Source organism: Manacus vitellinus, unplaced genomic scaffold (genome assembly GCF_001715985.3).
Source record: "Manacus vitellinus isolate BGI_N305 unplaced genomic scaffold, ASM171598v3 scaffold_36_pilon, whole genome shotgun sequence".
Taxonomy (NCBI): Eukaryota; Metazoa; Chordata; class Aves; order Passeriformes; family Pipridae; genus Manacus; species Manacus vitellinus.
In genome coordinates, this window is record NW_021940508.1 from 3,734,350 (window position 1) to 3,762,301 (window position 27,952).

A 27,952-nucleotide genomic window follows, 5' to 3' on the forward strand; every position below is an offset into this window, starting at 1 on the left:
TTCCTGAAATTAAACTCCACCAAAGCAGAGTGCTGCTGCCTAAATTATTTTTTTACATCTGCTCCAACTGCATGACATTCTTTTAATTTCAATGATTTGTCCTTTGTGCAGAACACCCAAGTGTTCACTTTCAAAGTGTATATACAAGGCACTGACAACAGGCATGTGTGCCCTAGTCTTGCCCATGGTGTTGTTTCATAGCTTAGAACAGTACTGGTATGACGTCCAAGCTGAATACTGCCAAAACCTATCCCTGAACCACATATTAGGGGATTAATACACTTTGAGACCATACTGTCATTTTTATATGTTTGATTGTTTCATTTTTATAAATGACACCATTTTATAATTTTTACAAACAACACAATTCTGTGCTTTGTTTCATTTTATTCCTGTTATTTATAGGAGCTGCAGTCTATCCACAGAGACCAAATATTCCCCTAGGACTCAAGCTCTTTGCCATGGCTTGATGAAATAGAGATTAGTGGAATGGTCTAAGAACAAAATCAAATATACAGATACAGGTCTGTAGGAAACTTTTGAACAGCATGTGGGTAAAAAATAGTACTTACAAAATTTGAATAGATTAAAAAACTAGTACCCTTCAAAGCTTAAGTAAATCAACTATGTCAATACTGTAGAATAAAATGTTCTGCAATGCAAGAGGAAGAGGAGCATTCAACATAATCAGATTCCCACTGCAGAAGGCCCCAGTGTACATGCAGCTTATAAGAATAGACAACAATATTTAAAATAGTTCCTAGTCCCCCAAATTTGAAATAATTCAAGAACCTTTTTTGTCATGCTACAGGTACATAAAATCTGACAAATAAAAACTCTCTACCTTGGTTGTTTAGACAGCACGATTAAGATCACTGTTACAGCCAGCCCACATGCTCCGAAGGTAACAACTAAGAACCATGGAAACCCAATTTCTGAAACAACAGAACATAAACGTGTTATCAGGAATCTGCATCTCTGTCGCATCTCTAATTTCAACCTTCTCTTCTACCACCTGAGTATCCCAAAGTGGTAAAAACTGATGGAATTTTTCGTTACTTAAATGTGAAAGTTCTATGTTCTGAAGAAATAAAAATATGCTTTTGGTCTCTCAATATTTTTCATACTCCACTGAGACTCCTGGCAAAACCAGACTGATTTTATAAACTAAACAAGATCTTAGTAAAGAGAATACTTGTAGCAAAACTAGCCATGAGGAACATTCTGCCTACTTGGAACATGCTGTCAGTAGTCCTGATGGCATATAATACACTTATTCATCCAAGCTGAGAGAACATTACTAATAGCACACTAAATCATAGGCAAACTATATTTCTCTCATAAAAACTAGAGTACGGTGGTGTTAAAAAGCATACTACTTCTCTAAAGGTTGAACATTATGTTGTGAATCATCAGCTGAGGAAAAAAATCTCCCTTTTATTTAGCTGGCATGTGGTATCAAAAAATGTAGAAATTAATTGAGAAATGCAATTTAGTAGGAATGAAGAACAATGCTAATAAATGAAATGTTTTATCCCTTAAATACTAGCAATTCCATTATACTTGAGCTGACACTGTAGAATACAAAGCATAAAGAAATTTATTCTGCCTTTAGTCTTAGATTTTTCTCATTTGTTCCCAATTGCAACTTTTCCATACAAACTTCACTCCTTTTTTTTGGACAAAGGAACACTGGACAGAAAGTTTTAGACCTGTACACATGATCATGAGTGAACTTTCAGAAAAAAAAGAAATCAAAAATTCAGGTACGAGTTTGAGTCCTGCGTTCCAAGTTTAGATTTTGACTAGATGTGCTTTCAGGCATGAATTAAAGTCTTTATGGATATGTCTGTGTTAAACAAGTCTCTATTTTAATAGAGAAACAGAAAGTCCTTGTCATGTCAGTGAGACCAGCAGATGCCTAGCTGCTTCAAAAAGTAAGAATATTGCATTAGAATGTAACTACTTTACATTTTTAATACATGGAAACCTAGAGTTTAATTGTATTCCTTAAGGTGATATATAAAACAGGCAAAAATAAATTCTCAATCAAATCAGCTCACTACTGCTGTGTGAGATGTGTGGATAAGTATCACCTTGGAGAATCTCAGTTGCAGTGACTGAAGAAAAGTGTGGTTGTAAGATGGCCCTAGATTTTTATAGGACTTTAATTTTGTTCATATAAAAATCTTGACAATGCAATGCAGATGGGGTTAATAAAATGATGCCACATGTACATAACATCAGTTTTTCTGAAAAATTAGGTAAGAAAACTAGTAATAGGAAGAGTTAAAAAGGAGAATCTAGCAAGGTTTTAAAAGATAAGAGTTATGAGTTGTTTTATTTAACATCTTTACTACCCTGGAAAATGAAGGGAAATATGTTAAAATATGTTCGGAAGACCTCATATTTTAAAGAGTTAATTCAGTAGCTCAGACCCAAGAACACTTTAGGAAAAGGCACTGTCTCATTCCTTCAATAGAAAAAATGTGGTGATCAATGACTGTTTCTTCTTCTGTCTTTAACAGCACTTTAAAACAAGTAGAAGTCAGAAGCAAGAACCAGAAAACCACTCACTGTCCTTCATAGTAGCAGGATGATCAGAAAAACACAATTCTGCCAACAAACTTAGCCAACAGTATAACACTTTAGCAGAAGTGACAGTTCTTCTCTTTGCTACTGAAGTGTTCATTTTAAATGATGAAGTACGAGATTTAACTTTGTTTTATGCTCTGTAAAATGTGCAACAGCAGTTATGTGTGATTCTTAAAGCTATCTGTATTTTTGCTCTAGGATGAGCTGTGAATGTCTTGGTGAGTTTAATTCTGAGCTTGCATTCTGAACTTGTACATTCTCAATCTCACCAAATTATTTTCATGTAGTAGGCTGAGTAATCTAGCTATTCAACCATACAATATTGATGGTAAGGAGAAAAAACACACACACACACCCACTCTGAAAAGGCAAGAATCACAGTTTTAAAAATACTTTATTTACCTTCAGAATGAACACATTCGCTGCCCAGTTGAGAAAAAGATACATAAACGATTTCACTGAACTCCCCAAATTTTTCAGAGGTTTGTTGTCTTGAGCGGAGTCGTATCTCATAATCTCTTCCCATCTTCAGAGAGTACAGTGGAACCATTGTTGAGACCCTGGGTGTTAACTACAGAGACAGAGGGACTGTGATTAATTTGTTTGAGTTGTACTGGCAATTTTACATTGTTTCTTGATTTCAGAAAATTTGAAGGCATTTTTGCTACTCTAAATTGTAAGGATACCACAAGAAGAGTTCAGAGAAAATTCACACCATTTACTTTTGACCTACTGGTCATCAGGCATTGCTGTGATTCAGGGGACCAAAAGTGGAGAATCCAAGCTCTCTGTAGAAGTGAAGAAAGGCAGCTTCCCCCAGTTACATGTCATAAGTAGGTGGTGTGAACATCTCTCACTGATCTTATCAAGTTGTAAATACTTTTTACTGTTATAACACAACATTACTTATGGCAAAGAGCCAAAAATGTTGTTAAAATAACACAGGAGTTTAAAAAGTAGTGCAATCTCCACTACCGAATTAATGGTTCTAACTAGACATATTGCATGTTACAAATGTTTTTATTTGGAGAACACTGCATAGGTCTCAAAATCTTCAACTATATGTTAAATGTGATAATGGAGACTGTGTGAGAGAGCTGGCACCAGATTGTTGGTCTTCGAAACTTCTATATTAACTGCAACACAGATACTGCTGAATATCAAACTATTTAGGTAATCACATTAGAAGTCTTTATTAATAAGTGAAATTTCTCTCTTTTTCTATTAATCCTCTAAGAATACATTTTAGCTTCAACAGTCCAATAAAAGTATACAAAAATAAGGAAAATGTGCTCAAAATAGAAATCCACATGGCAGATGTTATGTTCTACTTTTACTTCAGAATCAAGGATGATACCAGCAAAAAATCACCATGGGCTAAGAATAAAAACACCTGGAAATCAGCAGCCATTGGGAATTTGAAGGAAGCTTTAACAACATACTCTGTAGCTACATAATCTAAACTTGAGACAGTATCTATGATCTGTGGAGTTCTCTGATCCCTGGTGCCTCCACTCCAGTGTTCTGAAAGCCAACCAGGCAGATTTTGAAGGAGGCAGTGATCTCAGGCAGACTGCTTTTCCCTTCTAGTAGTTGAGCACAAGATCATGGAGAACCACTGCTCTATGCCCTAAAAGTTTTTAACATGTGAAGAATATCCAGCACTGGAAAGCACTGGAAAGGAAATTCAATATATACTTATTTCATTCACTGTGGCTATGAAGCCACAAAAAACAGTTCACTGAAGTTTTACAAGTAGGTTTACATGCATCCCAAATAATGGTGTCACTTGGAAAAAGCAGTATGCAGACTAAATTAGAGCCTTTGTGAAAGAAACCTGGATGGAGCAAGATGTACAGACTGCGAAAAGTTCAGCATGAACTGAATAGATGAATAGCACTTGTCATGCATTAAATCAAGTAAAAGTCATATGAGAGAGACATGATAAAATACAACTAATAAAAATGCATGACAGCATACAGCAAAATCATTTAAAGTATGTGAAGGGGAGCTTGGAATCAGACCACTGGACTTACTGCATGCAGTTCAGTCAGGTCAGTGTACAGGGAGTGATGCCTGTGATTGACATACTGAAGAAATGCGCGACAAACGCGCTGTCACGCTGGGCTGTGTGACTGCACTGCCGCATGAATCTGGCCCTGTAAGAGGGGGTTAACACAGAGTGCAGAGCAGTCGTTCTATCATTAGCCAGCTGGAGCCCCTGGGACACCAGGAGTGCCCACTGGGATGGAGTCTCCAGGGGCAGAGGCTGGCCCAGGCACAATAGGCATCACAGCAACCAAGACAATGGCTTTCACAACTTTAACAGAAGAATGGTGAGAACTGGGAGATGGGCAGTACTAGAAAAAGGTTCAGAGGTAACCTGGGAAGGAATAACACAGGATTGGGCACCTGAACAACACAGGGAGACATTGGCTATATATCCAATGCAGTGCAGGAAGATGAGTTTCTCATCCCTCGGAGTAGCAAACCCTGTCTCTCAGCCACATTGATGTATGGACTCAATGGTGTTCAGCTCTGGAGTTAATACTCCATGCATCCCTGCCCTAAGTGCACTTGGCTGCAGTATGAAATTTTTCCAGCAAAAATTCAAAAGATAATGAGAGTTAGCAGAGTCCTCCCTGTTTCAGCCTTCTTCATTGAGCACTGAGCTATGATCACCAATTTCATCCTACATTAGGTGGATCTGAGCCTGGGTTGGTTGGGGTTTTTTTGTTTGTTTTTGTTTGTTTGTTTATAATAAGTCAAAAGATCAGGTCAATCCAAAATATAATAACTAAAGCAAAATTAGACTTTCAAGACTCCTTATGACAAATACATTTTTGGCATTCATAGACACTCCATTATGAAGTCACCATTCTTCCCTACTGTTCAGCTGATGGGTGTTTTCACATCTTGTTTAAAAAACAAAACAGTCTCACAGTGTTCACTAGTCAGGACTAGAAGACATGGACAGGCACAAGAGGAGACAGAATTTTAGTCTAGTGAATGTAATGAGTAACAGTTCAAGGTAAGGGGGTAGAATTTTAAAAAGATGCTCAGTAAGAAGCTAGTAACAATAATGGATTTTTTTCAAACTGTGAGACAGGTTGCATTTGTCTCTGTCTCATGAACACCCATTATGTGAGGGTTTAGATTTTATTGTTTTTAGGATTTATTGTTTCTGTTTTCTCAGAAAATAATTTTGGTCCTCTTATCAATATAACTTACTGTTATAACACTTCACTAATTAATGTTTTAGTCCTCTTTCAATTAATAACTATCTATTTTCAATTAGTAAATGTATTGAAAAAATGAATGCTATACCTGAAAAATCAAACAGTCGTCCCAAAACATATAAAAAAATTACAAACAAGTCTCAGCAAACGAGAGACCTAATACAATATTAAGTACTATAAATTAGTTTTTGTTTTACTTATGTGTACAAAGCATTATGGTATATTTAAGCAGTCAAAGATTATCCTTTGTGTAAAAAGTTAGCAATAACTAGACATGTATAACTAGATAATGTGTAAGTAGACATTTATCTCTTTACTGCTGCAACACTCATTACAGATGATATTTGTAGCAAGGGATGCAAAGAGTGAAATTGGAGCACTGCTCCAATGCTGTTATTCATAGATTTGCTATTGTCCTAGGTCAGACGAGGATTTGTTCAGAAATTTGTCTTTTGTGCTCTGAGAGTGCCTCAGGGAATTATGCCATGTTTGTACTCTTAAGCTGAAAGGCACAAAACCATACAACATAACACATCTGAAGACAACATAATCTTTAGTAGTATGTTTGTTGAGGCAAGTATAGTATTCAGCAATTCCTTGTCTGTTTTCTGAAAGAAGAAATACTGATCTTCAAACCTTTGATCTCCTGAAAAGAACTATTCTGAAGGCATTCTGGAATTATTGATGGCACTAGAGCAAGAACATAGCTTTATGAGGGTACTTATAAGACCGATATCTAAAGGCTTATTAAAACATCATCCAAAATGTGCATTTTTTAAGAGATAGATGTAATGACACTTGCTTTGGAAAATCTGCAGAGTTTCAGCTTCTTAAGGAGTATTTATTTACTGCCTAAATTTAACTCATTTCATAGGTTATATAGTAAGTACAGCTTAAACCAGTACAGAGGGAAATACAGACATGAATTAGGAAAAAAATTACAGACATTATAGGTCTGTTTGGCTGTACACTTACTAATAAGGAGTACACTAAAGAAAAAATGCTAACATTGAGAAAAACAACAGGTGAGGAGGGAGCCAAGGTCTTTCAGAGGCAAGCAAAACAGTTTGACTATGTTTCAATTGGTAAATTTGCCTTTTGTAGACTAAGACAAATTCATAACAGTATTATCTGCTTTCTTTCAGTTAACTCATTCATATTAAAAAGAAAGCAAAGGAAGGATTATGCTCTGAAATGATGTTATTACTGCATCAAAGAAGAGATCTCCATATGCAAATACACCACAACACAATGGTATTTAGCCCATGCATTCAGGTAAGATGGGTACAATTTCTTCCCTGTAACAAAAAAACTAACTTAAACTAAATACATGAAAAGTTAAGTGATTTTCAAAAATAAAACTTAAAAGATTTGGAGGATAGGTACTTTATAGTTTCACAGACTATCCATATAGTCACAAATTTCCCCGTACTATCTGGTATAAAATCTGTACATCTTATCTATGTTGAATTACTTTTATTTGCTTATTGTATCAAATCTTAAATTGCAACTCAAAGCTTTGCTATCCTTTTTTTTCTCTTTTTTATTCTACTGAAATGATATTTATAAATACTGAAACTTTACAGTTACTGTAAAGACTCTGAAGAATCTGGACAGATGTGGTGACATTTTCCAATCAAAATATTCCTTGTTCCAACTACTAAAAAACCATGCACTGTTCAAAATAGTTGAAGTTTCAGAAAACAATAGAAAAATATTTTATCCTTGAAAACTTGCGTATTTCTATACTTGACTATTCTTGACTATTTTTATACTTTCTAATCTAACACAAGTGTTTCAGGTTTTTTATTATCCAGCATGCCAACTACCTTGACACATTAAGTTACAATATTTGCTAGAAAAATGTCAGAAAAAATATGGTCATATTGTTTGAGAATTGAGGTATAATCTAATTAGCAATTACAAACCTGTTGTTTTCTATAGTGGTACAAACGTGTCAGGGAGAGAACAAGCCTGCACTGTATTATACTATTGTATAATAAATATTTGCTTCATACCTCCTTCCATTTTGTCTCATTAACTTCTTTGTACTGCAATTCATACTCCAGAGTAATCCATCCCTTCTGAACATCTGCTGTTGGTGGTGGATCCCATCTTACCTGGATATCCGCATGGATCCCAGTCTGACTAGTATTTAGCAGAGTCCAGTTAATGTGGACAGGGGGATCAGGTAGTACTGTTTAAACAGAGTATTTGGAATAGAAGTTTTCAATGTGAAGTCACTACACACTGTTAAATGATTTCAGGACTTAAAAAACATATTAACCATGTATTTCCTGCCTAAAATCTAATGAAAGTCAATGACAAAATCCCTGTAGGTTTGGTAACAAGAAGGTACCCTGCCATTGGCAGTAGGCATGCTCTAATAAAGCAGACTAGAAATGTATTACCTATTAAAATATATTTCTGAATAGCAGATTATTAATCACTGAGACATAAACGATTCTCCATCAAAATTTAAATCTAGACTTCTGAATAGAAATAAAAACAATAATTGGAATAACACAGAAAGACATTTGATAACTAATATAGAAGTACATTGAAAAACTATGGTATCTGACAAAATTGATCTATATTTGTTCAGCTTAATAAAAGAAAGCAGTGGGTATTCTAGTCACTTGTAGGAATAAATTAATTGCATATGCATACACTCTGAACAAGCAATAACATCTGCAAAGTCCCAGACAGTCATAATTCTTATTGTCATAGACAGAAATTCTAGCTTAGAAATGCTAAACATCCTGCTTCTGTATATTAATGTTGATTCAGGAACAAAAACTGTTTTGGTTCCAGAGCTTTGCAGAATCAAGGTTTTAACACCATCCTTGCTCGACAAGGAGATGTAGCATCCATTAGAAAAGACTCAGTGTGACAGCAAAGGCAAGCTCATTTGAGCTTGCACATATTTGAGAGACCACTAGTATTCAGAAAAAGAAACCACATATTTGCTTTTATCCTTTTAGCTTTTTTCCAATCTGGGCAATATTTTCTGGTGTGGATCACATCATAGACCTTACAAAATCACATCCCTTCCTATATGCCATATTTTTTAGATACTAACTTTCCTGAGAGGCAAAATTTAAATACAGTAAGAATAATGTGAAAGCTTATAGAGGTAAGATACATAATGGAAGCATACCTATTTCATCAACACTGAAACATTTTTGATCAAATACTTGATTTTTACTGGCAAGCCGAACACAATATGGTACCCAAATAGAGGTGTAGGACACGTTGAAATAACAGCTGTTTTCCCCTGATGTGATATAATCAGGGCATTCTTTCCAGTCCTCATCAATACTAGAATGACAACAAAAACGTAATATATGTGAGAGAGAGGTTTACAGATCTTACACAGGACAAACTGTAGATGTTACAAGACACACTGTTAAAAGTTGTAACCTTTATAAAAGTAAGAAAAACATATTAATATTGATGGTGATTTATAACAAAACCACTCTGCAAGCAACCTGAACAACTGAGTTTAGGTACTCATGTACTGTTAGTGGCATTTCTGAGCTTTGGGTACTGCTTCCAAGAGCACTGATCACTCACACTTGGGAAAGTGCCTGAGGGTGGATGCTGCAGGAGACCTAGCACGAACCAACTCAGGACTACAGGATGTGAAAGAAGAGAAACACAGTGCTGTGAGTGAGGAAGACCTACAGAACTTCTAAAACACAAGCTTGGAACTACCAGCAAGAACCTTTTATATTTTTTTTTCTGACTTTGTTCAAAAATTCATAAATGTTCTTTGTAAATAAAAGAATTGCAGCAGGAAATATCATATCCATTTCAGCTCTTAAAAAAAGACAAAGCAGAATTTATACAGAGTAGCATGAACTCTCAGACTGAGATAGCATCATTTTTAAAATAGTCAAGCTTAAACTACTCAGTAGGTTCAAAAAAGTCTTCAGTTAAAGCGAAATGGGAACGGCTAAATTGTTAAGAATAGTCCATAAGACAAGTAACAGACATTTATTCAGCATTTCTGAAGTCACTTTAGAAAAACAAATCTCATGGTGAACAGACCTGCTGCTGCTGGCTTTTATCTTGATACTATCTTTTCAAAAATTACTGTCTTGGTTTGTTAAAAAATGTGCACCATAAATGCCTATTCTTACTAAGAGCCATTGAAGCTGTACAGAAGGATGATTAAATCAATTAAGCCAAGTGCAGCCTTCAGTACTGAAGTAGGTGCTTAAAAACTAAAAAAGCAGATGCTACATAAAATGAGTAGGAAGCATTTCTGCCACTGGTCTTGTGCCTAGCTGATGAGACCAGACACTGTTCTGAACAAAGTGCTGCAACTCTGTCAGACTCAGGACTTGATAAAGGTGTACACAATTAGATACTATGGCTTCTGTAAGCAGAACACTAGTTTAGATGACAGAGTTAGGTCCTGAGCCTTAACTGTAGCTTGCACATTGAAGCAGAAATATTTTTACACATCTTTTATTGCAGTATTCTAATTTCTAGGACAAACGTGTACCTGGTACTGCTTTATTGTAGAGTTAATTTAATTGATTTTTAAAGTTTGTAATCTCATGGTATATGTCAGCCAAACATTTACACTTAAATAGTGAGTCTTTGCCCATTGCAGAGGGGTTGGAAAATAGGTGAACTTTAAGGTCTCTTCCAACCCAAATCATTCTTTGATTTTATGATTTCTGAGAGGTCTCAGAAGAGTAATGAAGAAAGCTGGCCTTGCCATTAGGCTCAAGTTTGCTATGCAGATGTATCATCATGATCACAAAGTGTGGGTAGATCAAAAAGATTGAAACTCTGTTCATTAGAGGGAACAGAAACCCACATCCCCCTGTTCCTGTGAACAAAAGGCCTGTTTTCATTATAGCCATTACTGGTAATGTCTATGTCCTCTTTCAGGATAATCATTATAACAACCTGATAATCAAAAAAGTTTAAGTGGGACATGAATGATAATTGAACAGGGCTCAATGAAACATAATCCCCAGTCTTGGAGCAGCCTTTTCATCTGGACCTGCACATTCAGACTTTAATACAGCAATTGATCAATGGGAACTTTATAAAAAAATAATAAAAATTTGAAAGGAGTTATATCCAACCTCCACACTGGTGCACAGATATAAGGAATCTCAGCAAGTTAGGTTGGTAAAGAACAAACTGAAGCTGCCAATTAAAAAATCCTTTCCCAAGTGTTCAGTTTTAGATTCTGCAACCTGGACCTAAATTTAATAAGAATGTGTTCCTAATTACCTGCAAAATAACACTTGTTCCTGCAAATTGCTTAATAATTAATAAATTCTGGCATTGAGCAAAATGCACTTAAAACATAGTTTTATGCTCTTAAAAACAGCACGGCTCATATCATAGCAAACAGTAACAAGCTAAGAAGCATAGCAAAATAAATGACTTCTCTCTCATTTCCTCTTTCAGTTTTTATTACCTTTTCATGTACAATAGTTGTATTGTTCTTGGAGCAGTGAGGTTATAAAAGTTTCCATCAGTCCAATAACATGAAAATGTCTCCATTTCAGGTGATCTGCAAATGCTGATTTGTGGCCACTGCAAAAGGTCTGTCAGGAAAAATGGCAGGGGACAGAAGGATACACATTAAACAAATCCATACGCCAGACTAACATACTGTTAAAATGAAACTCAGCATTTGTAATGATTAATTAACTTCTCTTCCAATCCATTATGTACAATCAGGCAAGATTTAAATTCTTCTTATGTGCATATATGTAGATGACTACACCTGCAGAAAGCCAAATTTAAGATGGGTCAAGCTCTCATTTGTACAGAGTAGAAGTGTTAGTATCACAGCCTGACAGACAGCATGAGGACTTCCCAGTCCTATAGCTGTAGCTGAATAGAATAGAAAAGACTATTTCAGACGGAAGGGACCAAAATTTAAAGCCTGTTACTAAGGGCACTGTCTAAACACCTCTTAAACACTGGCAGACTTGGGGCATCGACCACCTTTCTAGGAAGCCTGTTCCAGAGTACGACCACCGAAAGAAGCACTTCCTAATGCCCAGTCCAAATCTGCCCTGGTGTAGCTTTGAACCATTCTCACGTGCCCTGTCACACCAGTCCTCTCGCCAGCTTTGTTTCCCTCCTCAGATCTGCACACAGTGAGGCCACACCAAGGCTGAGCACAGCGGGACCATCACCCTGGTTTTGGTTAGTTCAGTACAGACAGACTTGATATGCCCCGCATGTGCTTTAAAGAAACTGTGGTACTGCAGAGCTTGTATCAGACCAACCACAGCTTAGTATGTACCCAGCTGGAGTTTCACAATTATGTCTACTCATGACAGTGGCTACCTTGAGCTGAGCTCAGGTTTGTGGATATAATTTCATGTGGATATAACCTTGCTCTGAGAGAGATAAGGGCAGCTCTAAGCATGCTGCCACGTGTTGTTTCTATATCCATAATTTCTGTTCTTTGTCAGAACTGAAATGATATTAAGCCATAAAATGACTGCTACAATAAGTCAGCCTCATCAACCCTTGTGAGAAAAATAAAAATAGAAGTTGCAAGTATGACTCACTCTTTCAAAGTAAAGACTTGACTTTTTCCTGATTTTTAAGGGTGTCATGGTTTAACCCCAGCTGGAGATGAAAATACCATGGAGGTGTTTGCCCACTCGCACACCAGTTGGACTGGGGAGAGAACTGGAAGGTTAAAAGCTAGAAAACTTGTGGGTTGACATAAAGACAGTTTAATAGGGAAAGCAAAAGCCACACACAAGCAAAGAAAGAATTAATTCACTGCTTCCCATGGGCAGGCAGGTGTTCAGCCATCTTCAGGAGAGCAGGGCCTCATCACGTGTACGGTTACTTGGGATGATAAACACCATCACTTCAAACATCCCCTGCTTCTCCCCTCTTCCCTTGTCCTGGGTATGTCTCCTCCCAACCTCTCATGCACCTCCAGTCTCCACGCCAGGGTGGCACCACAAAAAGCAGAAAAGGCCTTGGCTCTGGGTGAGCCCTGCTCAGCAATAACGAAAGCCTCTCTATATTATCAACCCTGTGTTCAGTACAAAACCAAAATACAACCCCATACTAGCCATTGAGAAGAAAGTCAATTCTACCCTAGCCAAAACCAGCACAAAGCATCTAATGCCTATGTTCCCTATTTGGCTTGGAAAGCTTTCAAAGGAAGACCAAAGGCACATGCACCTCTCTTCACTGTCTATCTGGGAAATAGGAGAATTTATTTACGAAAATTTCTCCCAAAGGCACTTCAGTTGTAGATGTTAGTCAGGTGTTTATGGGTGGTGAAATGAACCATGGCCAGGGAACAACATGGCTCCTGGACGCAAAATTCTTTGCAAATGTTTTGTCAGTATCACAACTGTGAATATTAGAATTCCAGACTAGATATAAGAGAGAAATGTTTTATGATGAGGGTGGGGGATGGTTAAACACTGGAACAGGTTGCCAGAGAGCTCTTTAAAGTGCTCTTTAAAGCAAGGTGGTGGATGCCTCACCCTTAAAAAACATCAAAGGCCGGGCTGCACTGCACCCTGAGCAACCTGGTCTAGTTGAAGATGTCCTGGCTGGTTCCAGATGGGTTGGACTAGTGGACCTTTACAGGTTCCTTCCAACCCAAACCATTTTGTGATTCTATGATAATACTTGATACAAAATATTTATCCTCACAGTCAGAAAAAGTATTAAGCTACAGTTATCCACAAGCACTATGTGATTATTCCTACACAAGGAGGATTTTGTGGCCTTCCTGAATGTTGACTTCTTTATTCCTGGCTCAGACAGACACAGCTGCTCCATGCCTTGGCAATTTATATTTCTTGGGCTTAATGGTTCAAATTGTGTGCTTTATATTATACACTGACAAGCATCCACATCAGGCAATAACTAATACATGAATATTATGAATTTCTGTTTTGCTTATCCCATAAAATTGTCTGATTTTACATTTTGGACACTGAACAAGGCCTGAACATATGTATGTAAGTAGATTTCACAAGCTGAGTGGCTTACACCTCTCTGGCCTTCACCTACCCCTACCACCTGACTCCCTAGGCATTTAGAATTCATCTTGTCAACCTAAAATAACTGAAGTTTCATTGGAAGGATTTAGGCAAAGTTGGTTTTTTTTCTTCTTCTTAGCCAGCGTGTTCTATTCAACTGACCTTCAAATAAGTTTCTTTTTAAAACTGAAACAAATTTTGAAATAAGGTGTTGCAGCAAATGGAAAAAACTGCACTGTTCTTTTTTGGAAAATATTAAACCAAACATTTTTACTGTTGTGCTTGATTTTTTTGGTATGGCATTCAGTATTTGACAGCTTCAGCAAAATTCCAAAATGCTTTTAAGTGGCTTTGATTTGAGCTTTTACACAGTTTTATATCATTCATCAAACAATTTTCATGTGGTAGTAGTCTTTGTTAAAAACAGCATGTGATCATAAAATAGCAAACTGTTTAACATACATGAAATAAAACAGAATAAAAGATTCAAGAAGAGTATTATATTTATAGCTTTTTAAAAGTGTGAGTGTTCCAGCTTTCAATCTTGAACTTCCTTATTTAATTGAAAATCAAAAAATTATTTAAAAACCAACCAACCAAAAATAAATTAAATTTTCTGCCTTTACTTCAAAGACCTGAGTAAAATTGCATCAATTGCATAATGCCTATAATTGAGAAGACAAGAGTCTCTCCTTTCTTCTATAAACAGATAGTGTGTAATGCAGTACATGTTGTGGCTTTTCCTGTTTCTATCCTCAGTTATGCAAATATAGTTATTTTTACTGAAACAGATTAAGAATTTGAGAAAATTATATACTGGAAAACCCTCCTAAATTAGAATATTTCTGTTGATGTATTTATAGCTGTATTTATAGGTAGGACATACAATATTTAAAGCCTGTGCAGACCATATTCTCATCTCCAGAGGTAAATAAAGTCACACTGTCACTTCTTAACATGATGAATTGAACTTAAATTTTGAGAGGTCCAGTAGAATCTTAGATATAGGCTCTATGACGTCTTAATAATTAATTCTGTTGAATTCTGTTGAATTCACCAGCTTTATACACCCTTTTAGGCATACAAACTCTTCTACAAAAATGGATCATAGCACAGCCAGAAGTGCAATCAGTTACAATGGAGAGGAGCAATGCACACAGAACACAGATTAAGACTTGGTCTCTAACACTCTAACGTCAGAGGAACGTATCCCCAAGTCTCAATTTCTTTTCCACTGCATCATGACAGGACAATTAAGTCTTTGTGTCACAGACGTTCCTACAACAGATAAAGAATTTTCGAGCAGGGAATATTTTTGTTTAGGGTTCAGTACTCTTGATATACTGGTGTATATATAAATACATAATAAATACGTATAATACATACACATATATATATATAATGACCACCTGTAAGAAAAATTATCTTATGATTGTTTCCAGGTTTTGTGTCAAGTTTCCAGCCTTCAAAACCGCAGGCTTTTGTGACTGACTGAAGAAAATTTTATCATATTGACTTGTATAAGGCTTGGCATTCATGGAGTAGATCTCATGAATTGCTTGTTTCTCACACAAGTCAATTATCAGCACCTACTGTACCCCGTGTGAGCTCCATCTGAACAAACTGTACCAGAATGTGATAACTGAACACAACAGCTCAGCTGAATGCATTTAGGCATAAGGGCAGCAGGGTATTGAAAGTAAAGGCCATCAAACCGAGATTTTAAATAGACTAGAAGAGCAAAACAAGCATGGATACACACACTTGCTCTTTTCCTACCCCATCCAGTACGTTCCAGTCAAATTGTCATTAATAAAACCACTCGCTTCATTCAGGATAATGGCTTAGCCAAATATGCAGATCCAACAGCAAAAAACATGAAAAAAACTGGCAGAAGGCTAAGTCCCTCTCATAAAATTTGCTTTAAGCGTGGAAGAATAAAGGACTGAAGTTTATAACTGGGGTGTAACAAACCAGTTTAGAATCATCTTAGGGAAAGTCCTACTGCCACCAGATTCCTAGTACTCCTGTGGGGACAACCGTGGAGGAGTACACAATTTGTACAGAAATGTCACTTACTAATAAGGGACTTTGGTAGTGAAAGAGTAATGAGGATATTACCGATCCACAAAAATCAAGCTAACTAAACATAAAATGAAAAATTAGGAGGTATTTTTGCTGAACAAAAGATGTTTCTGGTTGTGGTAATTTTAGAAGGTTTATGTAGAATTGTCAGTTATCAGAACTTACTACACCTATCGAAACTAAAGCAAACTTGAAGAAGTATAACATGTTCCAAGATGGAGATCAATGACAGATGAAACTTCATGCAAGAGCATATATCTTCCTCTCAAAACATACACATCGCATTATTGCTAGAGTGCAATAGAGAAGATACAAATAGCAACATAAAGAAGGAAATTAATTACATTTTAAATTGAAAACAGCTATGAAGATCTGGAGCGTTATTTCTGTAGCTCAAATCTGTACATTGAAAGTGAATGCTCTACCAATTCAGGTCCTGCTCCTGAATCCACCAAGCTCATCAAAGGCTGGGCAATTTAATAAGAGCGGGTTGATTTCTCTGCTATCTGGAAATTCTGATTCATTTAAATCAGGCAGTAAAATGAACCACATTTGGTGTCAGTGAATGACATTTTAGATAGCTACAGCCTTGTACTAATAAATTGTGTACATTATATACACAGAGAGAGGGATGCAGTACAGGGAGACAACAACCATCATGAAGCCACTTCATCAAGTTGCTTGCTAGTCTGACTCAGCTTTTGCAATAAATACAGCCTGGCCAGGAAGGACCAACAGTAAAGTTCTGGAACAACTTTTTTGGGAAAAGAATACAATTTCTTTCATATCAGTAATAAATAAGATTCTTTTGCATAAAATACTCCACAGAAACAAAACAAAGCTTAACAACACTAATATGCTATATCACAGTGAAAACTGAAGGGAAATGATGCATAACAGAATATTTTGCCCATGGACTAAGTCTAAATATTGCAACAGTTCTTAATAAATGCAGATGTTTTGCGGAGGAGAGTGAAACAGGGGTAAGTTTTTACCTCTGTATTGAAGACTAGTTTAGTGACTTCTACCTCAACATATATTATGTAGGTACCTCTGCAAAACAGATAACTAATACTCAGGTTGTTCTTTCAGAAAAAAAACTTCTTCCTTCTTTTGTCAAGTGAGACTGATCCAGTTAAAAGCATAAAAGCCTGTACAAACAGAACTTGTTCCACAGCATTGAAGTCCAGTGGCTGTGCTGGTTTCCCACACGCTCTGTGCTACTAAGCGTCCACAGAACAGAAATCAACATGACTCACTGACATGGTCCATAAGTATAGTACACAAAACTGAATAAATAAAGCTCAGGACTGAGGGAAGAACAATCACACAGCACTACTCAGTACTACTGCCAATGAGACAGTAGAGGGATGAGTGAGGATGTGGCCATGTGCCATGTTCCATGGTATTTGGCATTGGCTTTCCAAATCATGCCCTCCCATATGCAGTGGTGGAATCAAGTGATTTCTGTTACAGGTAAGCCATATCTACTGGTCTGCCTTCATATATAACAAATAAAGAGAAGCAGAACCAAAGGGCATGGTATTTGTAAATGACAGGTAGTTAATGTAACAAACCCATTTCCAATTCTCTCTTAAATGCTTCTATAGTTGTAACTCAAACTGAAATTACATTTTTAAGAAAGTATAAAAGCATAGAAATAATAATGTAAAATGCTTTTATTTGTTACAACCATTGCTGTAGATGTTCAGTATAGACTAGCATTATGTGGTAGGGCATATGAGGAAATATGGAAGTGGAAATGGAAATGAGTTGCCGTGGGCAAACAGGCTGTGCAAAAAGCAAGCACCGCTAAAGATCTTGCATGCCCTTCTCAGTGTAAACAAATTCTACAGTACTGATAAGAATTTCCAACATCCTTCTTTCTTCTGCTCATGTGCTAGCAATTTCCAGTCTGAAGCCCAGTTCAAAGTTAACAGCTGTCTATAAACAATGCTGTTGCTCCCCATCATGCAGCATTTTAAAGCCATCATGCAGTGGCGAGGGACTGTCCTTGCTGAGACGTGGTCCCTCCAAAACTAATGGAGATGGATGCTAGAAGCAGAACCAAAGACCAGTTTTCCAGAAAGACAAGCTAAAGTTTAATCCAGCATTCCCAAATCAGGCTCCAACACCTCCCCAGACTCTAAGAGGAAAATAATCAGAGGACCTCAGAAGTAAAACTGCCAGGTGTGAACCCAGGTTAAGAACTGCAGCTTGAGAAAACCTAATGGAAAGTCATGCTAGGGCACATCTTGATTGTCCTGCCTAAATGTTACAACTCACCTCCCTCATTTTAACATTAGCTCCCTTCTAATAAACAAGAAGTTGTGCGGAGGGAGCACTTGGACATCACTGCAGTGAGTGCTGGCACAGGGTAAGGGTAGCCAGGTCTTGGTCTGACCAGGGGACAAGGGGGGACGAAGCTTTAAACCCCAGAGCCCAATAGAAGTGGCTGGGGCTGTGGAGCACACAGCGGTCACGGCACTGTGGGGCACACCTCGCCACATCAGGTGGCAGAAAACATCTGTGCAGCAGTGTTAGGAAAGCAAACAACACAAGTGCCAGTCTGAGAACACCACAGAGAGTGTCTTAACAAGGAAAAGGTACAGCACAGCTACTGCCTGTGGTGGGAATGGACAAAAGGAGCAAAACCAGGGAGCACAAGATAAAGAAGGACAAAGGTACAGGTGGAAAAAAGGATGAGATGATATGTTTGGAAAGAAAAGCAAAAGAGGACATAAGTGGGTATGAGAGGAAGGCAGAGAAGAATAAAAAAAGACTTGAGGTAAAAGCAGAAGAAACATAATATTGACAAACCACAAATGAAATGTGGGAGCTGATACAGTCACTGTTACTCAGCTTAAGTAGTAAAGACAACTTCTTGGTCTGGCACATACATATCCTGATAGTATTCAGAAGAAATTGCACGTATCTGGAATCACCCAAAAGAGATACTAAGGTAAGCAACTGAAGGAGAAAGCAGGTGGCTGTAAGGACAATGTGAAACGAAACAAACAAGCACTGACACAGCAAATCTCTGTTTAAGGACACCTGCAGAATAATGACAACATAACAGAAAGACTGAGGTCACAAATCTAACAAGTGTCAGTCATTAGGTCTGAAGTAATCAGTGCTCCATAAAAGTAGGGCCATGAGTTTGCCAGGTTTCCCTCATAGACAGATGCAGCTGTGTATTGTCAGTTACCAATGACACTATGTCCCAGACTCTGTATTACATCATCAAAACAGTGCTGGTTATGTAGAAATGTGTCCTAATGTTTCTTGTTATTTATTCCCTGTCCACACCCTCGTTACATTTGGACAAAGTAACTGACAAAGATACTGGCCCTCAATCTGGCCTTGTTCTTGACATTCAGTCCTTTTAATTCACACTGCTTTTGGGAGACCAGAGTCAATATGTACATTCTTGTACTTTCCACTGTTGAACTTTCAAGTAACTTCTGGCTTCTACAGATTTTAACCATTCTTCAAAATAATCACTGCTTGATGTATGTGCAAGAACACTTTCATACCTGACATAAAAATTCTACCTCACACCCTACAGAGATTTTCATCAATCTCCATTTGAAATTCGAAATAGTAGAATTTGGTGAGCTTTTTATTCCAGTGAAGTAAGTGAAGTAAAAATGCCAGTTCAACCCACAGAACTGAAATTTCTTTGAAGGAAACTCCCAAAAGGCAGCAGCAAGTTGTTTTTCAGTCCAGAGGGAAGTTATCTCTAACAGTCACCATATAGCAATATAAAAACTAAGGAGACAAAAAAGATCCAGAGACTGTTACTAGGAGCATCATTTGTTACATTCACCTGGAGTGAAACTCCACAGGACATTACTGACCTGTCATTTCGAGAGTCTTCTGAGAGGTCCTGCTACAAGATCCATCTGACACAACAAGGCTGTGTCCATTGAACAGAAGCTGAGTCCTCAAAGCAATCCAAGGAGTTACTTCCCATATTCAGTGACAATTATGACTGAAACTTTTGTGTGGCTCTGAATGCCTGAAGACTGAAAATCCTAGTGATTCTTGCCTATTCTTCATGATGAGAACTCCCCAATTTCATCTTTAGACTATAGAGAGACTGTGAAGTATACAGGTGCTTATATGGTATTTTCACCTGTTGCACATCTAGACCATAATATCCCAAAGAAGACTGAATTGAGTGTTTTAGAACATTCTGTCATGTAGTACTTCTTCTGTGCTTTTTAAAGTGTCTGGTTTGTTACTGTAGCTAGGATGTTTACTCACTCTGCAATTCAGAGTGTTATTATTGCAATGAATCATCAGCTGTGTGCTATCAACTTCAAAGAAGATCCAGTGAAATTTAAAAATCAAACCAGAGAGGAATATAAGTATTGTTTTTCTGCTTCTTTTATCCTCGCACTTAGCAATAACCCGAGTCTTTGTGGTGCTTTTGTAAGAGCATCCTTTCTAGTGGGTTTCAAGAGGAAAATGACTATGACAACAGTTCTGTCTCCTGCTTAAGTAGAGTCCTTGTAGTCTGTTATAGGCTATAAATCCCAGGAGTGGAATTTTTCTTCCCCTGCTCCGCTGTGGGAAGAATGGATTTCGAATGAGGAAGGGGAAAGGGAGTCGATTAGCTTTACAAGAAGTCTAGCCAGCAAGGCCGCATTCCTAGCTAATGGCCCGTGAGAGGCTGGAGTGAGGGGAGGGAAAGAGTTTGGGATTTCGGTAGCTGGCCTGGCTCACAGGGGGAGTTGCTGGCCACCTTCACACAGGACAGGTGAGACTGCTGAGCTCTCTCTCTCTGGGACAGAGACGGGGGTCTGCGTGGGTGCATTGGGAGAAAAGGCCTAGAGGCCTGTCTTTCTGGCTTCTCTTCCTGGTGAAGCCGGATCACTGGTCTCGACTGGCTTCGCACACTGCCTCGTGACTCCAGCCGGAGCCTACTGTGTTTTCATCAGAGAGCTCTGTGCCCATTGAGGGAGAGAGAGGAGGAGCCTTGAGCCACCATCATCTGGGAACAACAGTGAGTTCTGTCGGGGGTGGACTGCTTTCCTTTCCCCCTTTTCCTCCACTGGGGGAAGGGTCTCCATCTTCTTTTCGGCTTCTCCCGCGATCCGAGACCACCCCCCCAGACCCCCTTCCCACGTGGTGACCGCCAGGGCCTGACAGTGCCTCCTGCAGGTCAACACAGAGAACTGCAGGCTCTGCACCTCCAGAGATCCAACAGTGTCCCCCGCCAACCGTGATTAGAACTGCACTAAAGGACAGAGAAGTATTCAGACTCTTTTTTTTCTTTTGTTTGAAGGGAACTTCTGGGTACAGGACTATTGTTTAGCTGTTTTTATGTTCTGTTACTGTTCTTGTCAATATACATATATCTTTTAATAAAGGGTTGTTATTTCTTCTTTTCTTCCACACTTCCTCAATTAAAGTCCCCTTAATTTTTGAATTTAAAATTGCTGAGAGAGAGGAATTTGGTCTGTCTCATAACTCATCCTCTTTAACAAACATTCCAGTCTCTTCAAACTGAGACATAGTCCTACTAGGATTATCCTTTTAATAGTATTTTTAAAGCAACAATCTCCACTCTTAATGGTCAGAAATGAAGGTACTATTGTGATATATCATGTAAAAATCCTGCTAATCTACAAACTAGTTTTATTTGAAAAAAACCCACCAACAAATCAGAGTACCAAACAGTTCTGACATCCATGACCTGACACATGTGCTTTGGATCCCAGCTGGACTCCTGTACTGAAAGGAAATATATGTGACACACTTAAAGTTACAAACAGGGAGTATCTGAAGTTCTTCTCAAAATGGGAAAGGCGCTGAGCTGGATACATTTTTACTTTCTCTGAAATTCAGGATGACGTAAATACCAAATGAGATAGAAAACATGTCAGTGATATCAGACTGATAGAATTAACAGTGGGAAAACACATCCCCATTCCATTCCCTGAAATATTGGCAATTCAGCACTGGAATGAACAAAACATCAGAGAACATACAAACAGGGGACACTCATGACTCAGAAGTGAGTTGAGCTAATGGAATAATACATATTTTCCTTCAGCTTTTATTTCTGACATCTGGCTATGAGCCTGAAAGATCTTTTGATCATCTCTACAGCACTCAGTGGCCCAAATTAAGCCTTCAGACTCATCCTTATTTTACTACTGTAGAAGAGATTTGGACAAAACAGTCATATTCAAAATCACAGCGGAGAGATTTATAGAGGAATTTTTTTTTTTGACAGACTGCCAAAAGTGATTTACATCATGTATCCTCTGCCGAACTTCTCTGATATCCATTCTGTCTTGTTTCCCATCTTCCTCCAATGTTGTCTCATAAACTAGAGTTTTAAAATAACCATCGAGTTGAGAAGGAAGCTGTGATTTTTTCATTTGAAAACACAGACATTTCCTGATAGGACACAACAAAGACCAAACATTCAAGTTAACGGAAGAGCAACCTAGGTCTCTACAATTACTAATACATTAGTCTTTAGCATGCCTTAAGAAGACTTCGTTTCTGACAAAAGCATGGACTTCTGGAATATCATGCTATGGAGGAGCTCATTCCCTGAGTGATATTCATGCAGAAGGAATACAGTTTATCTAGATGAACAAAAGATAAATAGGCAGGGTAGACCTAACAATTCTTTAAAACAATGAAAGAAACATAGGTCAGTCAGAAAATGCACTTATATATCTATAGTAACACACTTCCTTCTCCTCTAGGAGCTTTCCAATATGCAAAAAAAGTCAGCAGGTTCTGAACATTCAACACAGAATACATGACAAGTTTTGTAACTGCCCTCATTCCAGTTATCATGAAACAATTACACATAATCTCCCCAGAATTACTGCTTTAGGCAGGGGGAAAACAGGAGAAGCAGAGAGGTTTGCTATGTGAGCCCTAACTGAGCTTAGAAAGTCAAAAAGTAGAATGGTTGCCAAATCCAAAATGATCACTTAGAAAATCCTAGCACTAACAACTTGCTTTTTTGTGTCAGACTCACATTAAAGACACATTACCTGCCAGTCACTTGGAAAGCTCCATTTGCATTCAGTTTTCTAAATGTATTAGTCACTGATACATGTGCTATAGATTGACACTAGGCATTACTGTGAGATAAACCTTTCCTGCTTTGGAGACCCTGTAACTCTGGAAAGCCTGAAGGCAGCTACTGCAGAACTCGTCTCCCACAGCAACCATGCATCACCTCTCTTCTTGCCCAACTTTCCTTGCTCCCTTGAATTTTCTCTCAGTATACTCCTGCTATTCTGTAAGTGACAACAAACACACCATTAAAGCCAGCAGTTGTTCTGTTGCCTTTCCTCCAATGCCTTCGTAAGAGAAAATTGAGCTTATAACAGCCCACAGATCACTTGTGTGCATTTAGCCAGATCTTCCTGACTACAGTCTCAGCAACTGTGATGATTCCATCTACACCCCTGCACAGTAAGAGTTTGCTACCCAGACACGTCTCAAGAATAATGCCATAATCACACAATTTCCTCATCAACAACTGCAAGCTGTAATTATACAAAATGACGAAAACTGCATTTTTGGCACTTTGAGGCACCTGGGGTTAAATGATTAATTTACTCTCTTACAAGTGAGAAGGAAAACACAAGGGGTGCAAGAGGGTTAGACTTGTCTTTAAAACAAAGGATAGAAATAACTATGAGGATGATTCATGTGAGAACATCCCTGAGTGATGATATTAAGTTTTACTTTAGGAAATTGTTCTGTTTTTGGAAAAAACTCCTCTCTAGTTGGTGCTTGTTTTACTATTGCATGAATCAACATCAGCAGGTGAAATGGATTTACACAAGTGTGAGAGAAAGACAAAACTAAAATCCAGTTAGTTTTGGATATAAAGTTACTCTTTAATTTCCTACTACATTTAATAATCCTTACTACATTTTCCTACAACATTTAATGTTGGCAGCCTTGTTTCACCCACATGGTTTACCAATTTTGCTCAGAATATTTAAATTTCTAAAGTTTATGATTACTAAGTCATCTCCCACAGTATGTTTTTTGATTGCAATTCAAACTGGGTTCAGAAAGTCATCATAACTATTCCCATATTTTTACTGTACAGACAGCTGCTTTTGTTACTGCAACAAGAGTGATCATGTGAAATGTCACCCTTCTACCTAGGTACAATTCTTGATTATCCACCAAATCATACTGTCTCAGTTTATTTAAGCAAACACTACATTTTGATGGCCCTGCAGAGCCAGTGCAAGTTTGAAGGTGAGATGAATTATACATTATGGCATGTGTTTCAATAGAATTTGCCAGAGACAGCTGCAGAATCTTTACCTTGAGACTTACAGTGCTGAACCCTTTATGCAACCTTTAAATATTCCTGTATTTTCAGTCACTTCAGATGTTACGCTGAGCTACAAGCAGCCCACAATAAGTAGGTGGAAAAAGGCAGAAGAAAAAAGGAAAACAAGGCAGAAAGAAGACAAGAACCCAAAGTCATGAACTGTAAATCCTAACGACACTTATACTTCTTTTTTAAGAGAAGCAGCTTTTTTTTAAATGCATGCTACAGAAAGTAACTACTAAACAGGAGCTAAAAAAATAACTTAAATTTTGTGACTCTTTCTATTCCAAAGAACTGTTTGCTTTTGCCTGACCGGGTGTTGTAGCTGCCCATTCCCACTCAAAAGGTTGTTTGACTGCCCACACAGGCAGGGAGTTGCCCTGTCCCCACACTTCAGAGGAACACTGACTGCCCTTGAACACACCACGATAGGTCTGGGCAGGGGTCATGCTGTCTTGCACCACAAATAGCAGCAAAGCAGGGTGAGGGGAAGCTACCAAGCCAGCAGGGAGTGGTTGATGGGTGCCAAGTTCATCTCAAGGGTAGGAGTTTCAAAGCTGTTTCCAAGGCTGGATATTGAGACACAGCCTCATACAAATTTGACTGGTGAGGGGAGGGAGGCCAGCACTTTCCACTGCCTTATTTTGTGAAAAAACAAACAAACAAACAAACAAACAAACAACCCCTCCAAAAACAAACAAACAAAAAACCCCAACCCAAATCAAACCAAAAACAAAACGACAACAAAAAACCCCACACCAAACCCCCCCCCCCCCACCTGCCTGAGTGCTTGAAGAACCTCTGGAGAGACCAAAAGCCACAGCAGAAGACTGGCTAAATAATTCTATACAAGAAGATAAGAAGGTAAGATATCAGCGATGTACACCTGCCTGTGAACAGAAAGCCCATGCAGAAATGTTATTATTCAACTGAAATAAGTGACACCAATTAGTCTGTATTACAGCCACGGGTGATATTTCTTCTGGTTTTCCAAAAAGTCAGAAAGGAAAGCCTGTACAAATTGGCATTTGCGTTAAGAACCAGCCTAGGCTCATGCACGAGCTCTCAGTAGCAGACAAGAAACCTCTAATTTGAAACAAACACCAGTTCTTTCAGAATATTAAATCTTTACTACTCTGGGTAGCTACCCAATAATTTTTTTAATGAAAACATATAAAAGGAAAGAGCAAAATATTTCCTTGGAAAGTTGACATTCAAGAAACACAACAGAAAGGCAGAAGTTAGAGTAAAATATCAGATCTCAAAAAGCTCAAGAGAGAGGAAAAGGACTATATAAAAGTAAACATACAGTCTCTTGAGCATGTTGTAACATTTCAGAGCTACTTGCACTTACTGGCATGTCTAAAAAGTGAACTTGTCAATAAAAGCCCATAACATTTGCTCTCCATTATTGATCTTGAAGCCAGAACGATCCTGAACAGCCAGACATGTTTACACCAACCATGATAGTTGAACTTTGCAGACTGTGAAAAACATGATTTTGCTTCCTACAACAATGCAGCAGAAACTACCAAAAGAAAGACATTATTTCCATTAAAAAGCCCTTCCTTGGCAGATAATCATTTGCATTGAATGCTGGTCACAGCTGGACTAACGTCAAGAAAGTTGAGCTCAGCACATAAATCTTGAATGTTTATTTGTGTCTTTACAGACTAATTCTTCTTCAGCTTGCAATCCAATTGGCTTTAGCCAGGCAAGTGTTATGGGTTTTGCTCCACAGCCTGCAAAGCTGAGTTGGAAGTCTATGACCAAGGACTCCCCTGTGACTTTCTGCACCCTCCTTTTGTAGCAGGGATAAAAGTAACGCTGGAACAAGGAACACAGTTATATTTTGGAAAACATAATTATGCCTAGAGAGACCATCTTGATTGCTTCCACTTACTCTGAAACACTCCGCACTGCATCACATATAAAGGTAAGTCTCCAGAGGGAATATGCAAACTGCAGAGGGGACATTTAAGGCTCAAGTCAGTATCAAAATCTGCAAAGTTCTGAATTTATGGCAAACTTCAGTGCTTCTGTCACCTTATGTCAGTGACCAAGACAATACTATACTGAATGACATGAGCCATCACATTCTGATGGGTGCCTCAGAAATAAAATGCAATTTCTGCTATGTCTGCACAGGATATGATATTAGGATGTATGATTAGCTCCTGCATGTAGGTCTAGCACAGACAGAGTCAGGTCTAAGATAATAAAAATACACATAATAATAATAACAACAATTTAAATTTCAAAATAGGAAAACAGTTGGTAAGAAACATGAAGACCATTCTTTCTCCAGATGCTCTCAGAGCTGTTTCTTTTGAAAAGGTAAGAAAAAACATGGATCACATCTGACAGTGTCCAGGCAATCACACAGATCTCTTTAACAAGTTAATCTTTCATAAGACAACACAGGGAGCTGAAATAGATAACAGCTTAGTTTAAAAAAAAAATGTCGAAGTAGTTATATCCAGGACTGGCCCTTTAATTGATAATATTAAGCTCACTCTTCCCCAAGATAGAAGAGTAATACAGTAAACAAGGGGGACTTGGCACAGAGACAGAGGCCTCAGTGGTGACACAGAAAATTCCTTCTGTATTTTACAATTTCTCTCTGTGTTCCCCTTTCTCATCAGCCAGCCACGAGACACAAGGTAGGAGAGGTGGAGGGGTGGCTCTATATGTTAGAGAGTCTCTTGACTCTGTGGAACTGGAAGTCAGTAATGATAAGGTTGAGTGCCTGTGGATCAGAATCAGGGGGAAGGCCAACAAGGTTGACATCCTGGTGGGAGTCTGTTACAGACCACCCAACCAGGATGATGAGGGTGATGAATTATTCTACAAGCAGTTGGCAGATATCTCAAAATCGCCAGCCCTTGTTCTCGTGGGTGAGTTTAACCTGCCAGATGTCTGCTGGGAACTCCACACAGCAGAGAAGAGACAGTCTAGGAGATTCCTAGAGTGTATAGAGGATAATTTCCTGCTCCAGCTGGTAAATGAGCCTACCAGGGATGGAGCCCCTCTAGACCTCCTGTTCACAAACACAGAGGGGCTGATGGGAGATGTGGTGGTCGGAGGCCATCTGGGGCACAGTAACCATGAAATAACAGAGTTTTCAATACTCAGGGATGCAAAGAGGGCCCTCAATAAAACTTCTGCCCTGGACTTCCAGAGGGCAGATTTAAGCGTACTCAGAAGACTGGTTCAAAGGGTACCTTGGGAAACAACCCTGGAAAACAAAGGGGTCCAGGAGGGATGGACATACTTCAAGAAGGAAGTCTTGAAAGCACAGGAGCAGGCTGTCCCAGTGTGCTGAGAGGCAAGCCGGTGGGGAAGACAACTGGTCTGGCTGAACAGGGAGATTTTGAAGGAAATTAGGGTAAAGAAGAGACCCTACCAATTATGGAAAAAAGGGCTGGCTACTCAGGAAGAGTTTAGGAATATAGTTAGGTCATGTAGAAAGAAAATCAGAGAGACAAAGGCACAATTTGAACTTAATCTCGCCACTTCTGTGAAGGATAACAAAAAGTCCTTCTACAGATACATCAGTAGTAAAAGGAAGGGCAAGGAAAACCTCCATTCTTTACTGGACATGGGTGGGAAGACAGTTAACAAAGATGAGGAAAAGGCTGAGGTATTTAACACCTTCTTTACCTCAGTTTTCAAAAGTAAGACAG

General features: G+C 38.3%; 1 protein-coding gene across 5 annotated transcripts in view; it reads right to left on the reverse strand.

The window, feature by feature from the left end:
* The window catches only part of GHR (growth hormone receptor), a 163,544-nt gene that overhangs the window by 4,933 nt on the left and 130,659 nt on the right, over window positions 1-27,952 (reverse strand). For 4 of the 5 annotated variants that reach the window (XM_018077229.1, XM_018077230.1, XM_008932064.3 and 1 more), the window contains 5 exons: window positions 11,284-11,413; window positions 8,995-9,155; window positions 7,853-8,031; window positions 2,998-3,166; window positions 845-935 (listed from right to left, as the gene is read on the reverse strand). In XM_018077229.1, coding sequence (XP_017932718.1) covers window positions 845-935; window positions 2,998-3,166; window positions 7,853-8,031; window positions 8,995-9,155; window positions 11,284-11,413 — 730 coding nt within the window. The remainder of the gene's footprint in view (window positions 1-844; window positions 936-2,997; window positions 3,167-7,852; window positions 8,032-8,994; window positions 9,156-11,283; window positions 11,414-27,952) is intronic. The other variant, XM_018077232.1, reaches the window with a different exon arrangement.